The sequence below is a fragment of the Populus trichocarpa genome, chromosome 4, assembly GCF_000002775.5.
Source record: "Populus trichocarpa isolate Nisqually-1 chromosome 4, P.trichocarpa_v4.1, whole genome shotgun sequence".
Classification (NCBI taxonomy): domain Eukaryota; kingdom Viridiplantae; phylum Streptophyta; class Magnoliopsida; order Malpighiales; family Salicaceae; genus Populus; species Populus trichocarpa.
The window spans coordinates 17,439,886-17,464,782 of NC_037288.2; the positions used below are offsets into that span (position 1 = coordinate 17,439,886).

The 24,897-nt window shown below is 37.2% G+C and overlaps 4 protein-coding genes across 5 annotated transcripts; 2 read left to right on the forward strand and 2 right to left on the reverse strand.

Moving 5' to 3' along the window:
* The first annotated feature begins 406 nt into the window (after positions 1 to 406).
* Positions 407 to 7,059, forward strand: LOC7461211 (coatomer subunit gamma). The gene is made up of 18 exons (XM_002305388.4): positions 407 to 599; positions 1,114 to 1,211; positions 1,315 to 1,365; positions 1,550 to 1,663; positions 1,762 to 1,962; positions 2,045 to 2,146; positions 2,530 to 2,637; positions 2,724 to 2,951; positions 3,315 to 3,565; positions 3,686 to 3,857; positions 3,968 to 4,123; positions 4,241 to 4,291; positions 4,512 to 4,652; positions 4,725 to 4,922; positions 5,031 to 5,162; positions 5,241 to 5,414; positions 5,707 to 5,946; positions 6,372 to 7,059. Exons 1-18 carry the CDS (start codon positions 554 to 556, stop codon positions 6,564 to 6,566), a joined length of 2,658 nt encoding a protein of 885 aa, XP_002305424.1. The 5' UTR covers positions 407 to 553; the 3' UTR covers positions 6,567 to 7,059.
* Positions 7,060 to 8,889: 1,830 nt separating this feature from the next.
* On the forward strand, positions 8,890 to 12,748 carry LOC18097874 (putative proline-rich receptor-like protein kinase PERK6). Of its 2 annotated transcripts, XM_024600060.2 has the most exons (9): positions 8,890 to 9,013; positions 9,299 to 9,978; positions 10,457 to 11,026; positions 11,129 to 11,215; positions 11,307 to 11,377; positions 11,447 to 11,523; positions 11,641 to 11,785; positions 11,885 to 12,046; positions 12,250 to 12,748. In XM_024600060.2, exons 2-9 carry the CDS (start codon positions 9,390 to 9,392, stop codon positions 12,517 to 12,519), a joined length of 1,971 nt encoding a protein of 656 aa, XP_024455828.1. In that variant the 5' UTR covers positions 8,890 to 9,013; positions 9,299 to 9,389; the 3' UTR covers positions 12,520 to 12,748. The 2 variants fall into 2 exon arrangements, with proteins under 2 accessions (XP_024455828.1, XP_024455829.1); XM_024600061.2 differs by lacking the exon at positions 8,890 to 9,013 and having other exon boundaries at positions 9,042 to 9,978; positions 10,463 to 11,026.
* A 657-nt stretch (positions 12,749 to 13,405) lies between these two features.
* LOC7469987 (guanine nucleotide-binding protein subunit beta-2) lies at positions 13,406 to 17,688 on the reverse strand. Its single transcript, XM_002306062.4, has 6 exons — positions 17,265 to 17,688; positions 17,073 to 17,167; positions 15,683 to 16,107; positions 14,958 to 15,315; positions 14,275 to 14,388; positions 13,406 to 13,755 (listed from the first exon to the last, which is right to left on the reverse strand). The coding sequence occupies exons 1-6, from the start codon at positions 17,368 to 17,370 to the stop codon at positions 13,720 to 13,722; spliced, it is 1,134 nt and encodes a 377-aa protein (XP_002306098.1). The 5' UTR covers positions 17,371 to 17,688; the 3' UTR covers positions 13,406 to 13,719.
* Positions 17,689 to 20,315: 2,627 nt separating this feature from the next.
* On the reverse strand, positions 20,316 to 24,360 carry LOC7461212 (glucan endo-1,3-beta-glucosidase 7). The gene is made up of 6 exons (XM_006384443.3): positions 24,181 to 24,360; positions 23,783 to 24,078; positions 23,243 to 23,611; positions 21,784 to 22,107; positions 21,141 to 21,429; positions 20,316 to 20,646 (listed from the first exon to the last, which is right to left on the reverse strand). Exons 1-6 carry the CDS (start codon positions 24,233 to 24,235, stop codon positions 20,609 to 20,611), a joined length of 1,371 nt encoding a protein of 456 aa, XP_006384505.1. The 5' UTR covers positions 24,236 to 24,360; the 3' UTR covers positions 20,316 to 20,608.
* Positions 24,361 to 24,897: the final 537 nt, after the last annotated feature.

Here is a 24,897-nt window from a genome sequence, read left to right on the forward strand (position 1 = left end):
AATTTTTTTATTCTTAGTCATTTTATAAAATTTTAATTTTATCATTAAACCTATAATCAAGATTTTTTTCAATTTCATCACTTTGCTGGTATTTTTTATGACTATTTTTATTCATTGTTTTAATTTGGAGATTGAAAATTATCATTATTAATTTTTTTTAGGATGTCGATTAATTAATATTTTTTAAAATACACTTATAAGCATCCCTTTTTTTGCTCCATAAAAATCAGCATCGCCCTCAGTCTCTTAACAACAAGCTGGTGAAGGGCGATTTGGTAACCCATCTCAAAATACCGAGGTTAAAAATGGAAAACAAAATCCCCTGTCAACGTGGCTTTCTTTCATTAATTAGATACTATTACTTCTAACAGACTCCACAATGCTCACTCTCATCAGATTAAACCCGTTCCTCTTCATAGCTCAATACACACAGAGGGCAGAACAAATAACAGAGAGATAGAGAGAGAGAGAGCACTCTCTTCTAAAATTTCACTTGTGCCTTCTTAGTGAGACAATAAATCACAGATCCTGCAATTTAATAACGTAATTAGCGATGGCACAGCCTCTCGTGAAAAAAGACGATGATCGCGACGATGAAGGTGATTCCGTTTCTTTTGATTCTCAATAACTTGCTGATTTTTTTTTCACGAACCGAAACCATTTCTGTTACCGTTTTTGTTATTCGATTTAGCTTATATTGATTCAATTTAAGGTTTCATCTCTTAATCCTTGGTGATTAGTGCCAGATCAATAACTAGGTGCTAGATCTGTTCCGTTTTGGATAATTTAATGCGTTTGGTCGTGAATTTCTTGACGAAGAATCGGATCCGAGATTGTGCGACTTGATTTAATTGATCTGGTTCTTGTTTTGCTTAGTGTGTTTTTCGAGCCCTAAATGACAATGTGGATGTTGATTCTATTTAAATCTGATTAAATTCACTTGATCTAATGCGGCATGGTGTGAATTGTTTTATCAATGATCTGAATCTTGCAATTGCTTGTTAGTTAGTGTTTTTTGTTCGCAATTATAAATTTGTTAAGAACTACTTTGTTAATTGAGCGAAAGTTGAGGTGGCTTTAGGATTTAAAAGGTGTAATGTTTACTTTTGACAGCGGAGTACTCTCCTTTTTTGGGTATTGAGAAGGGAGCTGTTCTTCAGGAAGCTAGGGTTTTTAATGACCCTCAACTTGATCCGAGAAGATGCTCACAGGTTTTTCCTTTTTGTTGCCTGAATCCCTGTTCTTTTGCTTGTATTTAGGTGACATTGGAAATTGTTTGTTTATGGGGTTAGGTGTTGTTTTGTTTGATTGTAGGTTATTACAAAGCTTCTTTATCTATTGAACCAGGGAGATTCCTTCACTAAGGTAAATTGTTTTTGCTAGACAGCTCAAAACTTAATTATTCTATGAACTATAAGATCCTTTGTCTTCTCAAAGTTTTGTTTTTATTCAATTGAAGCTGTTTGGACAAATTTGCTTTTGTAAATCTTATGTTAAAGCCTTATACATGGAATATTGTCTGAATTATTTTGTTTTGCATTATCTGTAGGTTGAAGCCACAGAAGTTTTCTTTTCTGTGACAAAGCTTTTCCAGTCAAAAGATTTAGGTCTGAGGAGAATGGTTTATTTGATTATAAAGGAATTATCACCATCAGCAGATGAGGTTATATGCTATGCCTTAATTTTGTTTTCAAGTCTTTTCTTGTTTTGTAGATGCACGAACACTGATTACTGACCAATTTTCTTCTTTTTCTACAACAGGTTATTATTGTGACAAGCTCCCTAATGAAGGACATGAATAGCAAGACTGATATGTATCGAGCAAATGCCATTCGTGTGCTTTGTCGGATAACAGATGGAACCCTTCTTACCCAGATTGAGCGATATCTGAAACAAGCAATCGTTGACAAGAATCCAGTGGTTGCTAGTGCAGCCTTGGTCAGTGGGATTCATTTACTCCAGGTACTTATTTGGCCAAGCAGCCATTGTTTTCATTTCTAACACCCTCTCTAAAATGTCTAATATATATGTTAATGTTTTTCAGACGAACCCAGAGATTGTGAAAAGGTGGAGTAATGAGGTTCAAGAAGCTGTACAGTCAAGGGCTGCCCTAGTACAATTTCATGCACTGGCTTTGCTCCAACAGGTATGCATTAATGGATTCCCCCCCTTAATTTTGGAGTCTCTTATGAGATTGAAATTAAATAACAAGTGACCTATGTTTTGTTGGTAGAAGTTTGAGTGAAGATATAATGATGTCACCTTGAGAGCTTTGAAAATTTTAACGTTTAAAAAGAATTGAAGTACTGGTCTTACTAAGGTCAAAGCATAGCAGCCTTGATGTTTGTAGTCTTGAGTTTATATTTTGTTTAACAGCTGAGATTCAGGAAGTAAATTTTGTTTTGTTTTTGAATTTTTCTTATTAGTATTTCCTCATTGCTTTCTTGGGAAAATAACTGCTATAGAGGTCCTAGGTAGAAGGAAACATGCCAATGAATTAAAGAATTCTTGTGCTTTCTAAACTTTCAGATACGACAGAATGATCGACTTGCTGTTAGCAAGTTGGTTACCAGTTTGACTAGGGGAACTGTTCGCTCACCACTGGCTCAATGCCTTTTGATACGCTATACTAGTCAGGTGTGTCTATTCTAGTCAAACACATATTTTGATGCTTGTTACTCTTTTAGTGTGAGCTTTGATGATGAATTTATTACTTTTTGCAGGTTATTCGTGAGTCTAGCACACAAACAGGGGACCGTCCTTTCTATGATTTTCTGGAGAGTTGTCTGCGCCATAAGGCAGAAATGGTGATATTTGAGGCTGCCAGAGCAATTACAGAGCTCAGTGGTGTGACAAGCCGTGAACTGACTCCAGCCATTACTGTTCTCCAGCTCTTCTTGAGCTCTTCCAAGCCTGTGCTGAGATTTGCAGCTGTCCGCACTTTGAACAAGGTTATGAATTTTGCTTTAAGCTATGACTGGCTGTATATAAAGTTGAATGCTCTGATGCAAAGTAAATTGGATCTTGGGGTTATAGCTTGTGCTTAGGAGTGGGGTTTAGTTTGCTTTTGTAGTTTTCCAGAAAGCTGCGGAACTAGATTTTTGGTGATGGGGTTGTGGGAACTTTTGAGCTTTGACCTAGTGAAAGTGGCAGTGTTTGTGCATGAGAGATGGGACATTAGTGTTTGTGCATGAGAGATGGGACGTTAAATTGATCAATTATCAGCAATGTTGATGGCCTGAATATATTTCTTATCATCTCATTTGGAAATTTTCACATCATATGTGCTGACCATGAATTGAAATGTTTTGCAGGTGGCCATGACCCATCCGATGGCTGTGACTAACTGCAACATCGATATGGAGAGTTTAATTTCAGACCAGAACAGAAGCATTGCCACTCTTGCAATCACCACTCTACTGAAGACTGGAAATGAATCAAGTGTGGATCGCTTGATGAAGCAGATAACAAATTTCATGTCAGATATTGCTGATGAGTTCAAAATTGTTGTTGTGGAAGCCATAAGGTCACTGTGTTTGAAGTTTCCCTTGAAGTACAGATCATTGTAAGCAATACTTTTTGGGATTTTATTGTTTGAAATTATATGTTAAAGGGGACATTTCATTCCAAATAATCCTTTGTTAAAAAGCCTGCACTAATGTTGTTAGCCATTTGTTACTTTCAGGATGAACTTTTTAAGCAACATTCTCAGGGAGGAAGGAGGATTTGAGTACAAAAAGGCTATTGTAGATTCAATTGTGATCCTCATCAGAGATATCCCTGAAGCAAAAGAAAGCGGTTTGCTTCATTTGTGTGAATTTATTGAAGATTGTGAATTTACCTATCTATCCACACAGGTAGCATTTCTCGTCTATCATAGAATGCTGTTTTATCAATCTTGTTTTGCTTGTCTTTTTTTCTTCTTGTTTTCTAATTATGCTAGGTACTATTCCATTCACATTATTAGATACTCCATTTTCTGGGGATTGAAGGCCCGAAGACCACTGATCCGAGCAAATATATTCGCTATATCTACAACCGTGTGCATCTTGAGAATGCTACTGTTCGGGCTGCTGCTGTGAGCACTCTGGCTAAATTTGGTGCCATGGTTGATGCATTGAAGGTATTGCTGGCATGATGTTGTGCATTTTGTGTCCTGTTATTTCTAGTATGAAATTTTGCTCTAGATGGACTGCTTAGTCACATGAATTGGTTAATTTTCTGTTTCTTTATGTTGCAGCCACGTATTTTTGTCCTGTTGAGACGTTGTATCTTTGACAGTGATGATGAGGTGAGTTTCTGTAGAATAATGCACTTTTGTGAAGTTCATCTCAATTGGTATGTCATTCTTTTAACATTATACGTGTCTCTTGGAGTCTATGTCCTCAAATGTGTTTGTGTGCTCGTGCACAAGCATCCTTTAATTAAAAGTGCATTGTTTGTTAAATTATGCTCAATCCAACCTATTCAAAAATTCTTTGTTTGAAGAATCTCTGCTTCCTTGTCTGCAGGTTCGTGATAGGGCAACACTTTATCTCAACACACTTGGAGGTGATGGTGAAGTGGTTGAAACTGATAAAGAAGTTAAGACTTTCCTCTTTGGAGACCTGGATATTCCCCTAGTGAATTTGGAGACAAGTTTGAAAAATTATGTAAGTTTCCTCTTCTCTCTCATGCATTGCACTGCTTCTTGAAATCATCTCATGTACTTTTTGTTGATGTAGGAACCTTCTGAGGAGCCTTTTGATATTCATTCTGTTCCAAAAGAAGTTAAGTCTCAGCCACTTGTTGAGAAGAAAGCCCCAGGCAAAAAGCCAGCTGGTCTTGGAGCTCCTCCAGCTGGTCCTCCATCTACTGTTGATGCTTACGAAAGGCTTCTTTCGTCTATTCCAGAATTCTCAAACTTTGGGAAGCTTTTCAAGGTTCAATATCCAAACCACATTAGCCACATGACATACTTTGTGTTTTGAATTGGTGAATGAGGACTAATTAAATGTGATTTTTTCTTATTTTGCTTCTTTTCTCTACAGTCCTCAGCTCCTGTGGAGCTCACAGAAGCAGAAACAGAATATGCAGTTAATGTTGTTAAGCACATATTTGATAGGCATGTGGTGTTCCAGTACAACTGCACCAACACAATTCCTGAGCAACTACTGGAAAATGTAATGACTTGTTTGGAAAATAGTATTTACTATTCTGTCCACCTAGTGCTATCTTATCAATTGTTCTGTCTTCTTCAGGTCTCCGTTATAGTGGATGCTTCAGAAGCAGATGACTTTGCAGAAGTAGCATCCAAGCCTTTACGATCTCTTCCTTATGATACACCTGGACAAACCTTTGTGGCATTTGAGAAGCCTGAGGGTATTACAACAGTTGGAAAGTTTACAAACATGTTGAGGTTCATTGTTAAAGAGGTATGTTTTCCTGCGTTATTCTTTTGTTGATGTATGTATTTTCTTTTTCTAAGTTTCCTGTACATGGAACTCTTTTGGAATACAACTTTGTTATTTTGTTATGTTTATCTACCAATCTGGCTTTAAAATGTTTGCTTGCACACAGAGAAGTAAATTTCATTTAGATTTTTAGTTTAGTTATTTTATGAGAAACAATAGTTTTTTTTCTTGGAAGATATGCAGTACAGTACCAACTATTTAATTCTTGGAATAATAATTGTTCAACTTTTTTGTGCTGGGTGTTACATACCAGGTTGATCCAAGTACTGGTGAGGCAGAGGAAGATGGTGTTGAGGATGAATACCAACTAGAGGACCTTGAAGTTGTTGCAGCAGATTTCATGATGAAGGTTGGAGTCTCCAATTTCAGGAATGCCTGGGAAAGCATGGGAGATGATTTTGAGCGTGTGGATGAATATGGCCTTGGCCCAAGGGAGAGCTTGGCCGAAGCTGTTAGTGCTGTCATCAACCTTCTTGGCATGCAGCCTTGTGAGGTTAGTTTGTCATCATGTGACTGTATGATGATTAGTTAATTACTTAAGATTTGACTATCCAAAGAAAAATGAGAATGGAACCGAACCATTTGATTTCTTAGGGTGAATTAAGAAACTGGACTCAGTCTGGGGAGCGGAAAGTTCAGTTTTGTTGGAGTATTGATGCTGTGATCCCACTATGCTACTTGCCTTCTTGATTAGAATAGAAATATTTGAGCTGCATAGGACCACGATGCTAATGAAGGTCTTCAATTCAAGTTATTTTTATCAACTAGGGGTCCTTCTTGGATATTTTTTATTGTGATATATTATTTGATGTTTGAAGTCTCATGTGATTATTTGAAATATGTTCCTATAATCACTCCCTTAACTGATGTTCTTAAGTTAATCCTTTTATTTTATTTGTCTTCTGGGGTGTTGTTCAGGGAACAGAGGTTGTCGCAACCAATTCAAGGTCACACACGTGTCTACTCTCTGGTGTATCCTTAGGCAATGTGAAGGTTCTTGTACGGTTGCAGTTTGGAATTGAGGGTTCAAGGGATGTTGCGATGAAACTGTCTGTTAGATCCGAGGATGAAGCCATTGGTGATGCCATTCATGAGATTGTATCATGCAGCTAAGGTGTCAGTCCGGTGATTGTTCCTCTTTCTACTCAGGAGGCTATTTGTTTTTGTTCCACAGGTGAGGTCAGGGGCAGATTGCTGTAATATCAATTAAAGCTCTCTTTATACAAAGAGTTGCAAGTCACGGGGAAGGGAAGTTAGGCTTGCAGGAGACTGTATTTGCTTTTAACTTGAGCAGAGCTTTTCTCGTCATTTTTTAAAGCTAGCAAAAGTCATTCTTGTGTCATGCAAATCAGGTCCATTAGGAAGATCATTTTCCTTTTTGTTTTCGTTTTTTTTTTGTCCTGAAAATTCTTATGTGTAAGATTCCATCAAGTATCAATCTTGCTTGGTATATACTTTTTGTCATAATACGGGACGAATTTTTGGGGTGGATTATCCTCGTATGTTTTGGCATCGCAATGTTATGGATTCGTAAGAATTGATGATTGTTGCTTGCAAAAATTAAGAACTTCGGCACGGAATTCATTGCTCCGACCGAACTTTGTGATGTTATTTTAATAATGCTTGTTAGACTGGAAAATGTCGTTCTAGTTAATAAAACGGTACATTAAAAGCCTTCAATTCTTCCGTCTCGTTTCAAATCTCGGTCAGATACTGTCTGGCAAAAAAACATTTGTAGAAATTAAACTTGGCGATGGGTAGTGATTAAGAAAACATAAAACCTAAATATCCTAATTAATTACAAAACAATGCTTTCTTTTAGCTATAGCTCTAAGTATAAATGTAATATTAACATTTAGTAAGTGATAAAATAGACTATACAATGGGAATAACACAAACCATGAAATAATGAGTTAAATTATTGTTATTTTTATTATGTATTTAGTCATGTTTATTAGATTTGAAACCTTTGATAAAGATAAAAGAAAAAATAAATAAATTTTGTTAGGTCGAGTGTCTCACTCGGTTGCCCAACTCCGCATTAGGTTGGGCTGAGGTCAAGCTGTGTTTTCGCTCCCTTTTCTTTTTACTATCTTTTTTGTTTTATTAACGCGAGTATCCGGGTTAGCTTACGTACACCTCGATTAATCCCACAGGCCCTGAAATTAATGACCATGTAAGTCTCCAATGATCATCATATTAACAACCACATGGTTTAAACATGAAATTATAGAAAAAATATTCTTAATCCAAGCTCTTACCATTAGTTTACATACTAGATAATTTTTTAATTATCTTTTATTATTACAAGCTACAATCCTACTCTGAATAGAGATACTAGAGAGGAATAGAGTTATCATCTTCAATATCTAAGAGATTTTTTCATCCTTTTCTATATATAAAATGCCAAGTTTTTACCAAAAAAAAAAAAAAAACTCTCCAACACCACACGGAGACAGATATTTTATTCTCTCTACTTGCTATCTTTATATTGTCGCTATCTAAAAAACACTAAATTAATTTTAGTATCGGAAAGTTTTTTCACGATTAACACTCCCATCGAAACGACAATCGTCCATTTAAAGAGCTCAAGTTCAATGAAGTTTTTCCAAGCTTCATTACAATTATTTAGATTTAATAATAACAAAGTATATAACAAGAGAAGTTTTCAATCTCCAGTTGCCAGCCCTAAAGATAGAATTATAGAAACAGTAGCTAGGGAAGGACAGAATAACAAATCTTATGAGTCTACAGACAGGTTACAACTAATCGTCTTGTAAACAAAAATTACAGAAAGTTGTTATTGCCCATTAGATTGTATCTGTACTGTGAACGTCGGTATCATTTGAAATTGTGATCGTAATTTTGATTTTTTTAATATTAAAAATAAAATTTTAAATGAAAAATTATTTTAAAAACTAATCCTCATGCGATCCGGGCAATAAAAGTTAGGTGAAAGTTTCGTTTCTAATAGTGCTGGTGTTTAGGTACAAGTTATCTTTGTGTTACACAACTATCAAACCTGACTTACTTAACTTTCCGAGAATTGACATCTTTGCATGACCACGTGATTACAAGGTTCACATCAAATCCTTACAATATTTTTAATACAGCCATGACAGGAGCCGAGTTAGGTACTATTTGGTAATGCGATGCAAATCACTTTTCTCAAATATAATTTAATGATTTTTATAAAATAAAAAAATATTATTTTAATATATTTTTAAATAAAAATTATTTTATACACAATCGGTATTATAATTCCAAATAAACCGTTAATCAAGTGGTAGCTTTCCGACAAAGAGTCAACAAGATCTTCATCACCTTGCGTAGGAAAACTATACTGACACGCTAAAATTAGGTTCTGTTTTTTTTTTTTTTTTTAATATATATATACATATATAAAAGAGGTAATGCGGGGTCCCAAATATAGGAAAATGACACAAAATCCCCTCCTTTGTAGGAGGGGATTCTGTGTACCACAGTCCATAAAACTAATACCATGGAACCTTGCCTCCTAATTTCCATCCTTTGAGAATTTACTCACCCTTCTTCCCCAGGTATTATAATTCCTCTCCTTTTACTTTTTCGTGAGACTTCTTGGGCTAAATCAAATACAAATGATTAATTAGACATGTAAATGGTTTGAAAATCATGATCATCGCAGCTACACATTATTGGTCTTTCATGCATTGTTGATCTTGTTAGGAATTATATATATATATTAATTAACTATATATCCTCTAGGATTGCATTTAATGATTTTATCATTCTAAGCGTTAGATTCTGTTCTTCAAAAATCATTTGGTTGGATATTCGTTTTCTTAATGCATCTTTCTCGTTAGAGTATCTGGGCTCATATCGTTTGGAAGAGTGGTGGGATTTAATTTGTCCGGGAAGCTTCGACGATAATATTGTTTGGCAAGTATTCCTACCATGTCTTCCCCCGCGCCTGAAGAATCTCCACTTTCTCCACCACCATCATCTGCACCACCTCCGTCGTTAAAAGAGCCACCGCCACCACCATTGGAGTCATCGCCACCTCCATCCACATCCCCGCCCCCGGTAGAGGTCTCTCCATCACCACCACCACCGCCAACAGATTCCACACCCCCCTCTGATCAAAGCTCGCCCTCACCACCACCACCAGAAAACTCGGATTCTTCACCACCACCACCTTCCTCTTCTAAGGAAAATAACTCACCACCTCCTCCCCCAACAACAAAAGATAATGGTAGTAATATTTGGTCGCCTCCACCACCTCCATCATCATCCAAGTCTCGCAACTCGCCACCTCCACCACGATCTCTAGGACAATCAGGGAATTCGTCACCGAACAATACCCCTGCAACATCTTCAGGCAATGGGGATGAAGCTAACCTTGTACCAATTATAGCAGGAACCGTGGTTGGAGTAGGGTTATTGTTGTTGCTTGCCCTGCTTGTATTTTTATGTACATGCAGATCGAAAAAGAAGAGATCGCCACAATATAATTACTACAAAGATCACTCCCCTGCACCCAAAGGTACATATCACACTCTATGAATTAAAGTTACGTCTGGTAAGCAAGAGCCTTTCCGAGCCATATACACGATAATAGAATTAACTTTTTGTGGCATTTTCATAAAAAATATTTTTCACAGTGAAAATTTAATTATAATTGCTATTATTAATTATGTTTACCGGGATTTGAGTTTATTTTAGCATAAACAGATTTAATGTGGTAAAAATGAATCATAATTGCATCAAAGCTAAATCTCTTAAATTAAATAAATGTTGATAAAGATATGATAAAAGCAATTGCATAAAATATTATTACAACATGTACTTACAGTGGCATTTCAAAAATTGTCGCTGAAATCATATTCTGTTGCAGCGGTGCTAACCCTGCTCATTTGATTTTTAATGATATGATATGAATACTTATTCAAGCTAACTAAGATTACTGGCCAGATTGAATTTTGAGTACTGCTTGTTGTATAGTATAATTATTAAATGTGCAGCCGCAGGTGGTCCTTATTACAACGCAACACCTCTTCAACAACCTGTTAGTAATGGGCACAACGAAAGCAAGCTCACAGAGCAAGTTGTAAATCTTCCTCCACCTCCTGGTGGAGGACATGGAGCTTGGTCACCCGCACTACCACCACCACCACCACCTCAAGTTGCAATTATGTCAAGTAGTGAAATGAGTTCCAATTACTCCGGCTCACACAGTTCGTCAGGATTGCCTCCATCACACCCGTCCTTGACTCTTGGGTTCACCAAGAGCAGCTTCAGCTACGGTGAATTAGCAGCAGCAACTGCAGGATTTTCTCAAGCTAATCTACTAGGCCAGGGAGGTTTTGGTTATGTGCATAAAGGGGTGTTGCCTAATGGCAAGGAAATTGCAGTTAAGAGTCTCAAAACTGGTAGTGGACAAGGAGATCGAGAATTTCAGGCTGAGGTTGAGATTATTAGCCGCGTCCATCATCGCCACCTCGTGTCCCTTGTTGGTTATTGCATTGAAGGAGGTCAGAGATTGTTGGTTTATGAGTTCGTCCCCAATTCCACCCTTGAATTTCACCTTCATGGTATGCTCTAAAAATCCTGAATTCTCCATTTTCCTTGATAAATTCCCCTCATTCATGGCATTCTTTATTCCTGATCATATGATACTGTCGTCAAATTTGTAGGTAAGGGTCATCCGCCCATGGGCTGGCCTACTAGGCTCAAAATTGCCCTGGGATCGGCCAGAGGACTTGCATACTTGCATGAAGACTGTAAGTCAATTACCACTTCTCGATCTGCCTCCCCTCCCCCTTTCCCTTTCGGCATCTGTTTCTCTTGGGGTAATCTGTTTGATACATGCAGGCCACCCACGCATTATCCACAGGGACATTAAAGCAGCAAATATTCTGCTTGACTACAGTTTCGAAGCTATGGTATTCAGGCAACAAATTACCTCTGTTTAGATATAATTGTTTCAGCTGATGATTTATGTTAAATATCAGGTGGCAGATTTTGGTTTGGCTAAGCTATCTTCAGACAACTATACTCATGTATCTACTCGAATAATGGGAACATTCGGGTAAGAAACTTTTGCTCCATTTCATTGTTGGATCATGTGTTCTGCTGGAGCACCAAATTATAATAGAATTTGACTGGCACATATTGATATGTGATTATCATTGATCCATACATTTAGGTACTTGGCTCCAGAGTATGCTTCGAGCGGCAAGCTTACCGATAAATCTGATGTTTTCTCCTTCGGTGTCATGCTATTGGAACTAATAACTGGACGTCGCCCTGTGGATCTCTCTGGGGACATGGATGACAGCTTGGTAGACTGGGTGCGGATCCTTAATTTTGCAGCCTCATAACTGCGTTTAATCGAGCTTCTGAAACACAAGTAAATGCTTATATTGAATTTTCGGTTTATGCATCTACAGGCTAGACCCTTCTGTGCAAAAGCACTAGAAGATGGAAACTACGATGAGTTGGTTGATCCAGCTTTGGAGGGCAATTACGATCTCCAGGAGATGGCATGCATGGTAGCATGCGCTGGTGCATCGGTTAGTCATTCAGCAAAGAGGAGGCCGAAAATGAGCCGGGTATGATATTTTAATTACCATGGTGATCTCTGGTTCTGTTTAAAAAATTCAAAGCTTTGATCAAGCAACCACCATACATCAAAGGGCGGGGAGGAAAATAAAAGATCTAAGATAGTGGATAAGCTGATCATAATACATAATCACTTTAGTTAATGGAAATTGTAAAAAATCTTAAGAGATGCTCATAAGTACACATGAAACAGATTGTACGAGCACTTGAAGGTGAAGTCTCCTTGGAAGAAGGGAGGAAAGCTGGCCTAATCTTCAGCTCCGCTTCCAGTTCTGATCATGACCAAAGCTCATACAGTACAGATATGCGGAGGTTTAGGAGGACGGCATTAGACAGCAACGACTATGTAAGCAGCGAATTTGGTCACACGAGCGAATATGGGCTGAATCCTTCCTCTTCCAGCAGTGAAGAAATGAGTCAAATGACCAAGAGTCGGACAGGGAGTCAGAGACGTAGCCCTTGAGAATTCTCAAAATTTCAAACTTCCAAGACCATCGAAAATCATTTCAATTTGAGTTTATAGTATATACAATATTATTAAGAGCAGGATTGTGTAGAATTAAGTCTATATGTTTTCAGTTATTTCACGAGTGAAGGACTTTTACCATGCATGACTGTAATTATACAGGCGTGGCCATGAATATTGAAAAAAAAAAAAAAAAGGTGATGGGTGATGTCAAGATTTGATGTAATTTTTTAGGTGTGGCTATTGATATTTTATTTAAAAAAAAAATGATGATGGGTTATGGCACAATTGGACCATTAAATCTTTGCTTGTATTTTCTACTGTATATTCTACTGTGGAGTTCTTGTAGATTACTTTAGTTGAAATTTCGTGTAGGGACTGGTGTTTTAGGGAGCGAGTACATAGATTCCAGCAAATATACGACTGCTCAGTTAGGCAAGGCCAATCCATACCAGAGAAGAAATTGAATCTGCAGACCTATAGAAATTAGAAAGGGTACTGGTTACAAAGCTTCGTCGACCATGTAAACCCGATATGGGAAGAAAACTTTCCATCACCTAAAAGTGTTTCAGAACTTACGCAAAAACTTTTCAAAGTTCAAACTCTAGTTAGTAGCTAGCAATGGCAACCTGGGCACGCAGGAGGGGTCCTTGGCACCGATCCCTCCCCCGGACATCTAGATTATGTAGACAAAACAAACACCATCACGAGACATAAGTTCGTGAAAAGATTCCATGGATTGAACTTTAGCAAAATAGAAACAGCATGCAGTCACTTCCTTTTGTTATCTAACATCTAACAAGGTAATGGGTGATCCAGGGCATTAGTTTTGAGGTATGATACAGGAAAAAAAGAGGGTTAGTATGGGGAGGTGGAGGATTGATTAAAGAAAACGAAGATTTTTCATTAAATAAAGGTACAGGATACAGTAATTGGTACGTACAAATTAAACAGGCAACTTTGATACTGTAGCCAGCTATAACATGAATAGCCAATTTCACCGAGTAAGATCATGCATTTTTCCATTTTCTCATCAATTTTCACATGAGAATTACAGGTGGCAGCACAGAGATATGGTTCACATAAACTTGACGAGAATGTGAAGGAATCTACCATCAGCACAGTGCATCTGAAAAGGCTGTGAGAAGCATGAACCTGAGAGGAAATGAGACATGTGATTCGATCCTTCTGCTCGAATCAGATTACCTGCCTGTGCCCTCCAAAAGCCCAAATCTGGAGAGAGAGGGAGAAAGAGAGAAATTTTATCAGCTTTCTGAATTGGTAACTAATTCATCTGTAAATAAATGTAACAGAAGACCAAAGTGAAACTGGATAATATTATGTGCAATAGATTTAATTAAGCATGACACCTCCAACATGCACAACACCAGAATAAGCAGTAGCATTCTGACATAAATAATTATCAATGCAGGGTGAATGGGATCCTATATATCATAAAGTTAATAATTGAATAAAAGGTGCTTTGTTGTTAGGATAGGCAGGACTTCTAGAACCCAAAAACTAAGAATAACAAGTGCCTCATTACCTAAAATAGAATCATTTAGAACAAACATAACAGATTATGTATGTTGAGAAGGACAGAACTGGATAACTAAGATTTTCAAATGTATGTCATGATCAATACAATCTTTTGTTCGTAGATTTGATATGGAACTTTTTCCTAGATATGTCTCAAGCAAATCGGACAGTATCAGAAGAAATAATAAGGCCATTGTTTATATGGAGACTAACCTTTAGATTTGTATCCCAACTTCCTGTACACAAGGCACTTCCATCAGCTGACAAACCCAAACAAGTTATCCGGCCCTCGTGTGAGTTCTGCAAAGATCCCAAGTTCAAAACAGCCTGCCACGAAATACAAAATTAATCAGGGTCAATGGATGCAATATCATGGCCCACCTCAAATCTTCCACAACTTATACACATGCACAGAACTACTCAGCAAAAAAGGCCGCATGCAACAAAAGCATAATGTTCAAGCTTTTCTTTCTTAAAGGTTAAAAAATTGAGAGTTCTGATAATTCATATGACACAAATTGGAAAAACAATAGCCACCAACAAAGTGGAGGAACTCCAGTGCCACTCTTTACATAAGTTTGTTTTCGGGTTTTTTTTTTCTATCATGAGCATAGCAAGGCTTTAGACCTATGCTGAGTAAAGGCACTTGCAAATGGGTATCTAATGCAAAACCTATGAAACCTCATAACTCAGTGGTAGTGATGCACAACCAGATGACATTAGAGAAACATTCAAATTATGAAACAGAAGCCAAAGTTGGGATTAGAAAATGCCCCCACCGAGTTCAGATTCCCATAAATAGTATTAAATAACTTGATCAATGCAAGCAAATCCAATTCCTCGAAAGATGTTTTGATCGTACCATAATGAACTTAATTCAAAGTGCAAAAGGGTACCTCTGCCAATAAAGTGTCCCAAACATAACAGTCACCATTTGAGTATCCCGCAAAGAGGAGTCTTCCTGATATTGAAAATGCAATGGAGGTTACATGTGGGATCTCAGTATCACCATGCTGGTGATAGTAAACTTGGAGCTGGTGCCCAGTCCTGATATCAAATAACCTGCAAGTACCATCATCCGAGCCTGTTCCAAATCTATTACCATCAGGAAAGAACTTTACAGCATTGACATCTCCTTCATGCCCATGAAATGTGCGCACTGCTCTACTTGCAACTCGGGTGTCCCATAACCGGGCAGTTGAATCACAGGAACCAGATACAAACATTCTAGAGTTTGATCCATTAATTGAGACACTGCAGGATACAAATCAGTATCACAGAGGTCAAAATTCAAAAGTGCTAATTGCTCCCTGACAAAGGAGAAAATCATAAAATTTGAATATAATAATGTAATGCTATGAGTGATTTAAAGGACAAAAAGAAAACATCTATTCTATAAGGTTCGATTGTCACAGGATGCACCATATATAAATGTCGACATATAGTAAATATAGGGATGTAAAAGAAGGCACCAATACAAGAGCAGCCGAAGGTTAACTAGGTAGCTAGTCCTGTTGAATTTGAAGTCAAAAGGTAGGCAGGTACGCAGTTTGCCATGCATGTAAGAAGTTTTTCTTGCAGTAACAAGGTTAGCTCGAAGAAAACTTGGAGAATGCCTTACCTTAGCACATCAGCAGTATGTCCAGACTGAAATTCTCCTCCGAACACGGAAGTTCTAATGCCCGTTGTAATATCCCACAAAACACATGTCTGGTCGCCAGAACTTGTTATCAGGTGGGTATCCTCATCTGGAACATACTGACAGGATGATACATAGCCCTTATGCCCGCTAAGCATTCTCGATACAGGTAGATTCCCATCCTTATCAGTTGGTGAATTCAGGTTAAAAATTGAGCAAACACTATCAAGACCGCCACAAGCAACAGATTGTCCGGTAGGAGAGAAAGCACATGTCATCACCCACGCACAAGGTAGCTTTATGGCATGAGTTTTCTGACTTGTTAGAGCATTCCACACTATTAATCGCCCATCTTGAGAAGCACTTACTATTCTATTCCTTTCAGGGGTCCAATCCAACGAATATACCTGCAAGTGTCACGGGTATTAAAACTCTATTTGAAACCCATTGTTTAGCACTCATGCCAAATTACAATTAACATGCGATCAATACAACATAATCACCCTTTAGTCTGCAGATCTTACGCATCATCTCCTCATTTCATTGCTTCAAAATACCTATGCAAACCTTCATAATTTCGCTTGCACTCTGTTCATTAAGAGGGATGGAAAGGGTAAAGGGGAGGAATTGAGAGTAGAAAGGAGGGATATTAACCCGTCTATCTACTTGTTGGGATAACAAGAGAGGAAAGGATGGATTGCGAAACAGAAAGGAAATTCGGGACCCTTCCCTTCCTTTCTTGGGTCTCCATCCAACAAACTAGCTTAGAAAGCATCTCATTCCTCCTCCTCAATCCACCCCCCTCATCCTTCCTAACAAACAGAGCATTGAATAAAATGTTGATGTTCTAACTCTCAGCTTTTTCGATAAATCAATTGACAACTTCTAATTTCTCCCATTCAAAGGGCCTCTCTAACAAACCAAACTATCTGTTTCTTGGGTGCTCTCTGTCCATAATATGCATTAACTTTTTCTCGTTTAATAATAAATTCATCCAGATGAATATTTCTTGCCCTTTCATAAACACGCCCCCATTACAAAAGAGAGAGCAAAAGATCTTAAAAGTAATAATAAGTCACCCAATCTTCACTAGACTTCGTTTTTGGAAGCCAAGCCAAAAATAGGGACCCTCTGTTTTCCATAACATTCCTTCGCCTAAGTTAGTGGCAGATAACAAATTCTGCATAAACTATATCGCATCTGCCCACCAAAAAAAAAAAAATCCTTCTAGTAATTGCAACTACCAAAATACTACATGGCTTCCTTCGCCAGTTAAATCAAAACCCAAAACCCCATTTATTGCCTCTATCTTATATCTACGATGAAAACAAATAAGAATTAAATTTAAAAGAACAAGAATAGTGGTTATCACCTTGCCAGTGTGTCCTTGAAGAGTCCTGCAACAAACCAGATCGGTGGGCCCAAAACTCACCGGACTCCTCTCTTGCGCCCTCGCGTATCTCGCCACTGCAGCAACCCATAACAACTTCAATCAGATCCACTTTCTTTTATTTTTATCAAATACGAAAAGGAAAGAAAGAAGTAAAGTTGAAATGATTATTACTATCTGTATCAAGTAAAAGAAGGCGTTTCTGCTTCAATCGTTCTCTCAAAGAATTCACCGTCTCTGTCGCCGCCACATGGCGCTCCTTTAGCTCCGAAACAGACATTACTATCTTCAATTTTTCCAAAAAGAAAAAAGTGAACTAAAAAGCACTGGCCATCAAAGTTTTAAGCTTTTGTAATTATATATTTCTTCTTAAAGTCCTAGTTGTGATCATAAATCATGACTCGAAAAGGATTGAGGAAGAAAGAAAGGTTTTAAAAATTCAATAATTTAAGAGAGAGAGAGAGAGTGGGATATATAGTTTTGATTAGTTTTAGAGGAGGTTGAGGCTGTGCAGGTGGTAATGGACTGATACTGCAATTCGTGTTTTTTGCAGAGGTTAACAGAGACAGGAGAGAAGGGAAGTGAGGCTTATTTTTTTTACTGCAGCCGCCGGGTGCACTTTCTTTTATTATTATTATTATTATTATTATTATTATCTTACGTGTCGTGCTGTTTTTTTTTTTTTAGGAAAACTTTAATTTATCATTATATTTTCAGGTGATTTTTATATTTTATCTTAAATATAATATTGAAAACCTTTAATGTTGGAATTGTCCTTTGGAGCAAATTAAATTTATTATGATATCTTGAATAAAATTACCACTTGGTGTATAAATTGAATATATGTTTTAATCGCTGTAGTGGAAGGACGAAAATAAAATAGAATATATAAAAATAATATTATTAAAACTTAATTAGTACTAAAATAATAAATTGAGAGCTGAATTGAGTTTTATCTTTTTTATTTATTTATTTTTTAGATTTTCTTATATGGTTACACTCTAAAGAAAAATGTTTTATTTATAATTGATATTTAGATTTTGTTTATTTTTTACGTTTTAAAAATATTTTTAAAAAAAATTAAGATCGTTTTATTATTTTCTTTACTTTAAATAAATTTTTTTGTGTTTTCAAATTATTTTAATGTGTTGCAAGAATATAATAAATATAAATAGAATATAATGTTCAGATCTTATTAAAAAAAATCTCAATTCATAAAATAAAATAAAAAACTATCCCGTTGGTGTCTTGTTTTATGTTCTTAATAACAAATTACTTTTATTTGATTGATGCTATGCGTGGAGCAAGTTTAAAATTAAATGAATATAAATTTCTATTTCGACTCCAATTAATGCAATAATTTCAGCAAGGTAGCGTCATAGAGATGACTGCTAGATGGAAATAATTTCACCATCAAGGGAAGTGCATGGACCGTGTTTATTCCAAGATTTTGGTTCATAATTGATGACATAATAACACCCACATATATAATGATGCGAGTTGATAAAAAAGAACGTAGGAAGAAGAAGAAGAAGAAAATAAGATAAATTTTGTTTTTATATTTTAAAAATATTTATTGAAAAAATTAAAAAACAATTTATTTTACATTAATATTTATTTTAGTGTTTTCAAATTATTTTAAAATATTAATATTAAAAAAATTATTTTAATATATTTTTAAATAAAAAATATTTTAAAAAATATCCCGAGTTAATAAAATACAAGCTGAAATATTTTTGACCCAGAGGTGAAAACATGTAAACACCTTTTCTTTTTGTTACAATGCAATCCAATCACAAAGAATGGGTAGTTCCTCCGCCGCCGTGCAAGCGCATTTTCAAGTGTTTTCTACAGAATATTTGTCATTTTGACGCTTAGAAATGGTGCCATTTCAAGGTCCAGCCAGATCGATCATTGAACTGGAGGGAAGGGCAATCCGACGTCCAAGAGGGGTTGACATGGTCAGGTATCGATGGACCACACACGCTTCGGAGAGCTTATCTATACCTACGACTTTAAGCTTCGGGCATCATTCGAATTGTTCCAGAAGCAGAGAGGCCTTGGTTAGGCTAATCATTGAGAAGAACCAGTCTACAAAATACCAGTTCAACAATTCTCCCCCGGAAAAATATTTCATGGATATCAAATCGTCATCGCGAGAATATAATGGCCGTACTCTGTTTTGATGCATTTAAAAATACTTTATTAATTTAAAAAAATAAAAAAATATTTGTTCTTGGTCAAATTACAGAAGCCCATTTTACAAAGTCCGCCGGAAAAAGAAGTCGGTCGATTGAGGGCCACCCATAGTCAAACTGGATCGGTTTGACACGCCGTATAACATGTGTTCTCATTCTTCCTGTTCTGTTTGAAAATCCATGTGGTAGTCTCGAAGAGCTTGTATACCAGTAGTTACATTTTCATGGTCTGGTCTTGGGAGAGGTAGATGTCAAACCCATGTACTTTGGTGATGTTCACTGTAAACAAAATTGTCATGAATTATCAATTTGGACCCAAGCCCAACCACCAATTTGGATTTTCCTCCTCATGGGCTCCTTTACCGCCACCCAAGCACAAACCAAGACGAGAAAAGCTCAAATCGTCTTGCAACAAGTTTGAAAATATGATTGTTGTTGTTTTTTTAAAAAAAATTTATTTAATTTTAATATTTTTTATTTTTTAAAAATTAATTTTGATATTAATAAATCAAAATAATTTTAAAATATTTTAAAAATTTAATATTAATTAAAATAAATAAAAATATAAAAATATTTTAAAACACAAAATAAACATGCGAGCACATACAGGAGAGTGGTCGTGGAGAAGCGAGTCGTGTACGCAGAAAAGGTTTGTGTGCGGGTGAGATTCTTGTATTGAGGGGTAGTTTAGGTACTGCGAATTTCAACGGTCTTCATGTCAGAATTCCTCGACTAAACCACACCTCCTTCCATGTTTCATGCGATTTAACAGGTAAGATTCCCGTACGAATTCTTAAGTAGTTGGGCTCAACAATTATTTCCAAACACGAGATATGGCCAAATCTAAAGAACTGAAATCAACTCTTGCCAGATCCTTGATGTTTCAAACATGCTGCATGGGAGACCAAACCCAGATCCTTCCATGGAAATGCGAAGGAAATCGTGCTTATCATTGAGAGAGAAGAGGACCAAGCAAAGACATTTTCTTCACAAAACCATATGGGCTCCTGATCACAACAGGCCGGCGGGAAAGAAAACGAAGAAAGGATCTATAACAGTCACGGATGATGGATTACATAGTTGGATATTTGAAAAATGGTACGGAAACCATGTGACAGTTTATAAAGTTCCTCTAAACATAATTGCAGTCCTAGACATACTTCCTGCTACCTAAACAGTATTAGATCATATGAGAACAGAGAGAGAGAGCGAAAGAGAGGGATCAATGCTGCCCTATTAAAGGAGAAAGCATTTACAATTGCAGATATAAAAACAACTCAACTTCTTTATTTGATACCCAAATGAACCTCCTCCTGATCTTCAGGCACTCCCACCAGGGTAGGTGCAGCCATTGTAACCTAACAATTAAAGAAGATATGTTCAGAAGCATAACAATAATTCCAAGGCAGAGAATATGATCCGCAACAAGATCAAGATTTCTGGTAACGTGGGGACCTGAACCCATAAAAAGTATATTTGTTTTTGCATTTCAAAAGCCTCAAAGTAGCCATAAGAATCAAAAGCTAATGTTCTTCCTTCTATATTCCTAATGGCATAAGCAGCCATAAAAACCAAAAGCTATTATTCTTTTACATTTCCAATCACATACTAATATGGAGGTGACCCATTGAGGAGAGTACCGCCTTTTTCGTTACAGCATACCTCATTATATAAGAGCTGGCACCTAATGATTTCTAGATTATTCATTCAAGTGCTATGGAATTGCTTTACGACACCATCCAACTTTAAGTCAGAAGATGCTCAGCTAGGAACCATGATGTGGTTATTTTCTGCAGTTAAAATTGCAAGTATATATGCAAGGAAATAGCTTTGGAGTTGAAATGAGATTTACTAGGATTTTTGAATGTGAGTGTAGCTGTTTCTGAGAAATCGCAGTTCCATGGATTCTTTGCAGACTTCTGGTAGTATAGATTCATGGCATAAGAAGCGTGGGATGCAACAGTATTTGGTTCGAAACAGGCACCTCCTGGTTGAATGGGACCGCAATCTATGCCTTGTCCACAGGCATAATCAAGACTTGCCTGCAATTGAGCATCGGAAACACCAGCTTTCGGCACACACCAATCTGCTTTTGTTGGCTTCGGTGACGGAGTCACTGGAGTTTTTGGTGTAGATGGAGGCTGAGGAAAAAGACCAAATGGGGGATTTTAGGAACCACAAATCAAGAATATCAAACTAACGGCATTTAAACAACATTTCCACCATGCCTTGTTTATTTTAGTAAAAGTTGATTTTAAATGCTTCCCTCTCCCTTATATTGATCATGTTAGTGATAACTAGCTTTACCATAAATTTACTAGCACGCATCATGATGCTATAGGACTAAGCTGGGTTAGATTTTCAGGGTCCTGGTATTTTCTAAACTCCTCAATTGTGTGAGAATTGCAGGTTTGTGTCACCATAACAGCAGCTTTCACAGTAGATTGCCAAAAGAAACATCGTCGAGGCATTGAAGAAAAAGAAGATTGTCTTACCAAGCTACTCTTTGAAAGACCAATATCATATGTCATCGAAAGGTCGGGTTTGAAAAGGCCAAATGATCGTTCAGAAGCTGGACCAGATTTCAAATCCTCATCATAAAGGGCGAAGATATATGTATCTACAGATTTTCCAGGCATTAGTGGAGTTCCAACCATTGATCTGAGGTGAGCAACCAAATTGCCATTATAAGCTCTTGCATTCTCGATGCCTGGTCCAACCTCATTGCTGTCACCCTTGTAAGGCCACCCAGTCTCAGCAACCACAATCTCTACGTCAATAAATCCCATAGCATTTAAGGCAGACCTTACGGCATCAACCTGCAATTCATTTTCCAATTCAAGAACTGATTAAAATCATTTTAGTGAACCAAAGAATTGATCATTAAGGGCTTAAGCTCCCACTTGATGGATTATAAAAGTTATGAACCTATATATCAGTATAGAATGCACTATCTACATAGCCACAATTCAAACACTAGCAAACCCCAGGTGTGTTCCATATTAGATGCAAAAATTACAATGGATGAGCTAATAATTTCAACTTCAACAATTATTCTAGTAATATGATTATAATGTTCACATATGGTGTTTCCCTGATCAAATTAGCCAACATTTTTTACATTCCCAATAATTCAAATCTTGGAAGGATCAGAGCATAAATCATAGCTATGGCCACCCTGTCATCAGGCACAATAAGTCACATCAGTGCAATTCACTGATTCAGTGCCCTCAATCATCTCACCAAAAAAGCAAGAGCATACAACAGAAGAAAGAATTATTTGCAGATGCTCTCCATTAAGTCATTGAACAAATACATGCTTTCCAAATTTCTTTCACCAAATATCATTTTTTTCTGCAGATGAAAAGGACACAGCCTTAACCAATGCTAAGTGATCGAAATTGCTCAAGACCTTTTGTAAAGCTGCGAGGCATAAAGCTAACTCAGGCACAGAGAATCTAATCCCCCATGAATTCCCACGTCAATTCGTGACAAAAGGGTATGTCACACGCCTGTCCCGTACCCTTTTGTTTATCGACCTCACATGTCAATGTGTCTTTGAGCCTCTACCAAACCCAATAAATCTAGAGGACTGTTGCTGGGAGCTGCGAACATTGCGACAGCTCCCCCCACAAGGTTCCGAGACGGAGCTTAACCTGAGTCTCGGTTAAGAACGATCTAGCCGTCCGTAATCCACATCTATCTAGATCACAGACGATCTTCAAGTGATTATCTCTGTACGCCAACCTTAATTGTTTTTACAAGTAAGTTCAATCAAAACTTAAATGTTGGATGCGCGTTTATGTATATATAGCCACTGCCCAATCATACCCGTGGTGGATTTTTTTCACTGCGTGTAACGCAGGCACGGCCGAAATTGACTAGTCACCACACCAGCAAGTCAGCAATACTGCAAATGTTCCAAGTAATAAGAAAGAACTTAGATGTACTTACCTGGGCATCAAACATGTTCATGTACTTGATCCCATTACCCGAGTCAACTCGTCCCGAGTTGGGTTGAAACAAGCAAAAAGCTAAAGTCTCCGGTCTCGGGTCGCTCTGGTAAGCAAAAAACGGGTACGGATTAACGGCAAGGGGCGAACCATTGTCCTTCTGGAACTGCAATAACCTTCTCATAGTGTCTTGATAAGCTGGGTTAAACAAACCTGAAGAAGGCGGGTCGGACCGAGACAGTATGGCCATGGAATGCACGGTGGAGACCTTAACCTTGCCACCGAGCGAGGCAGAGCTAAGTGCTTTTTGCATATTTTGCATAGCCGGTAAAAGCTGAGATATCAGGTTTTGATCATTTGATAACAATACCTGTCAACATCAATACCCTGCATAATTTAGCTCACTATAAAAGCAATGTCAAGACTGTAAAATTCTAACCGTGCATGTACTAGATTCGTAGTGTCTCATAAAATAAAAATTGAGCATAAGAAATCAATAATTTAAAAATTAAGAATTGTGATAGTGTTAATGTTATATGACCTCGTTACCAACAGTGATGAGAATTATCTTGCTAGCAGGATAGTAAGGTAAGACATTCGAGTTAATCCACTGAGTTGCAGAATTGGGATCGGAAGCTAAAGCAGGGATTTCTCCATTTGCCGCACCAATAACGATCTCGATTCCAGTATTGGCTAGTGCTCTGATGATCGCCGGATCAGCACCATAGAGCCTAACTTTCTGTACAGCAGTTGATTGTAGGAGCTTCGCTGTGGCAGATGGTGATGGCAAGTTATCAGCAACTTGACCATAATTGACCCCGATAAAAGACTCTGAGCCTGTGACCAAAAAATAAAAATAAAAAAACAAAACCCAAATTGGTGCCCCTTTTAATTTTATGTCTTCTAATGGCCAAAAACATAATCAAAATTCAAACTTACTTGCAAGGTTGAAAGATTGAAGGAGATAGAGAAAAATGAGGATTGAAAACGCCATGTTTGGTATGGGAAGGGACAAAGAAATGGGAGGGGAGGGGTGAAGGATGGAGTTCAATGGTTTTTGCAACGTTTTAAATAAGAAGCGGAGCAGTTTCGATTCTGTTGCGTGTGTGTGTGTGTGAAATTCAACTGAAGTCAACTGATGCACCAGTGCCTTTCGAACTTTTTATTAGTCTTGATTTCCACGCTTCACAGTACCGAAACCATCTTCTTCTTCTTCTTTAAAAAAAAAATAATATTCAAATCATCTAGATGGTGCCCAGTAATAAAAGCTTTGAATCAAGAGGTTTGCTCCTTCTGTGGTCTCAGGTTCGAGCCATGTGGTTACTCATATAATGGTCACTAGAGACTTACATGATCGTTAACTTCAGGGCCCGTGAGATTAGTCAAGGTACGCGCAAGCTGACTCGGACACCCACGTTAAACTAAAAAAAAAAAAAATATTCAGTTATTGAAATGAGATTATTCAGTCAACTGATGCAGCAATGCCTTTCTAACTTTTTATTAGTCTCGATTTCCAAGCAATTTCGTGGTTGGAATTTCATATTGAGGATCTCCTTTTTCTCGTAGATGCGAAAAATATTATGTGTTTGTTGTGATCTATGTTTTGCCTGGAGGAATTTTAATTTTTTGTAAGAAATTAAGATTTCTTCATGCATG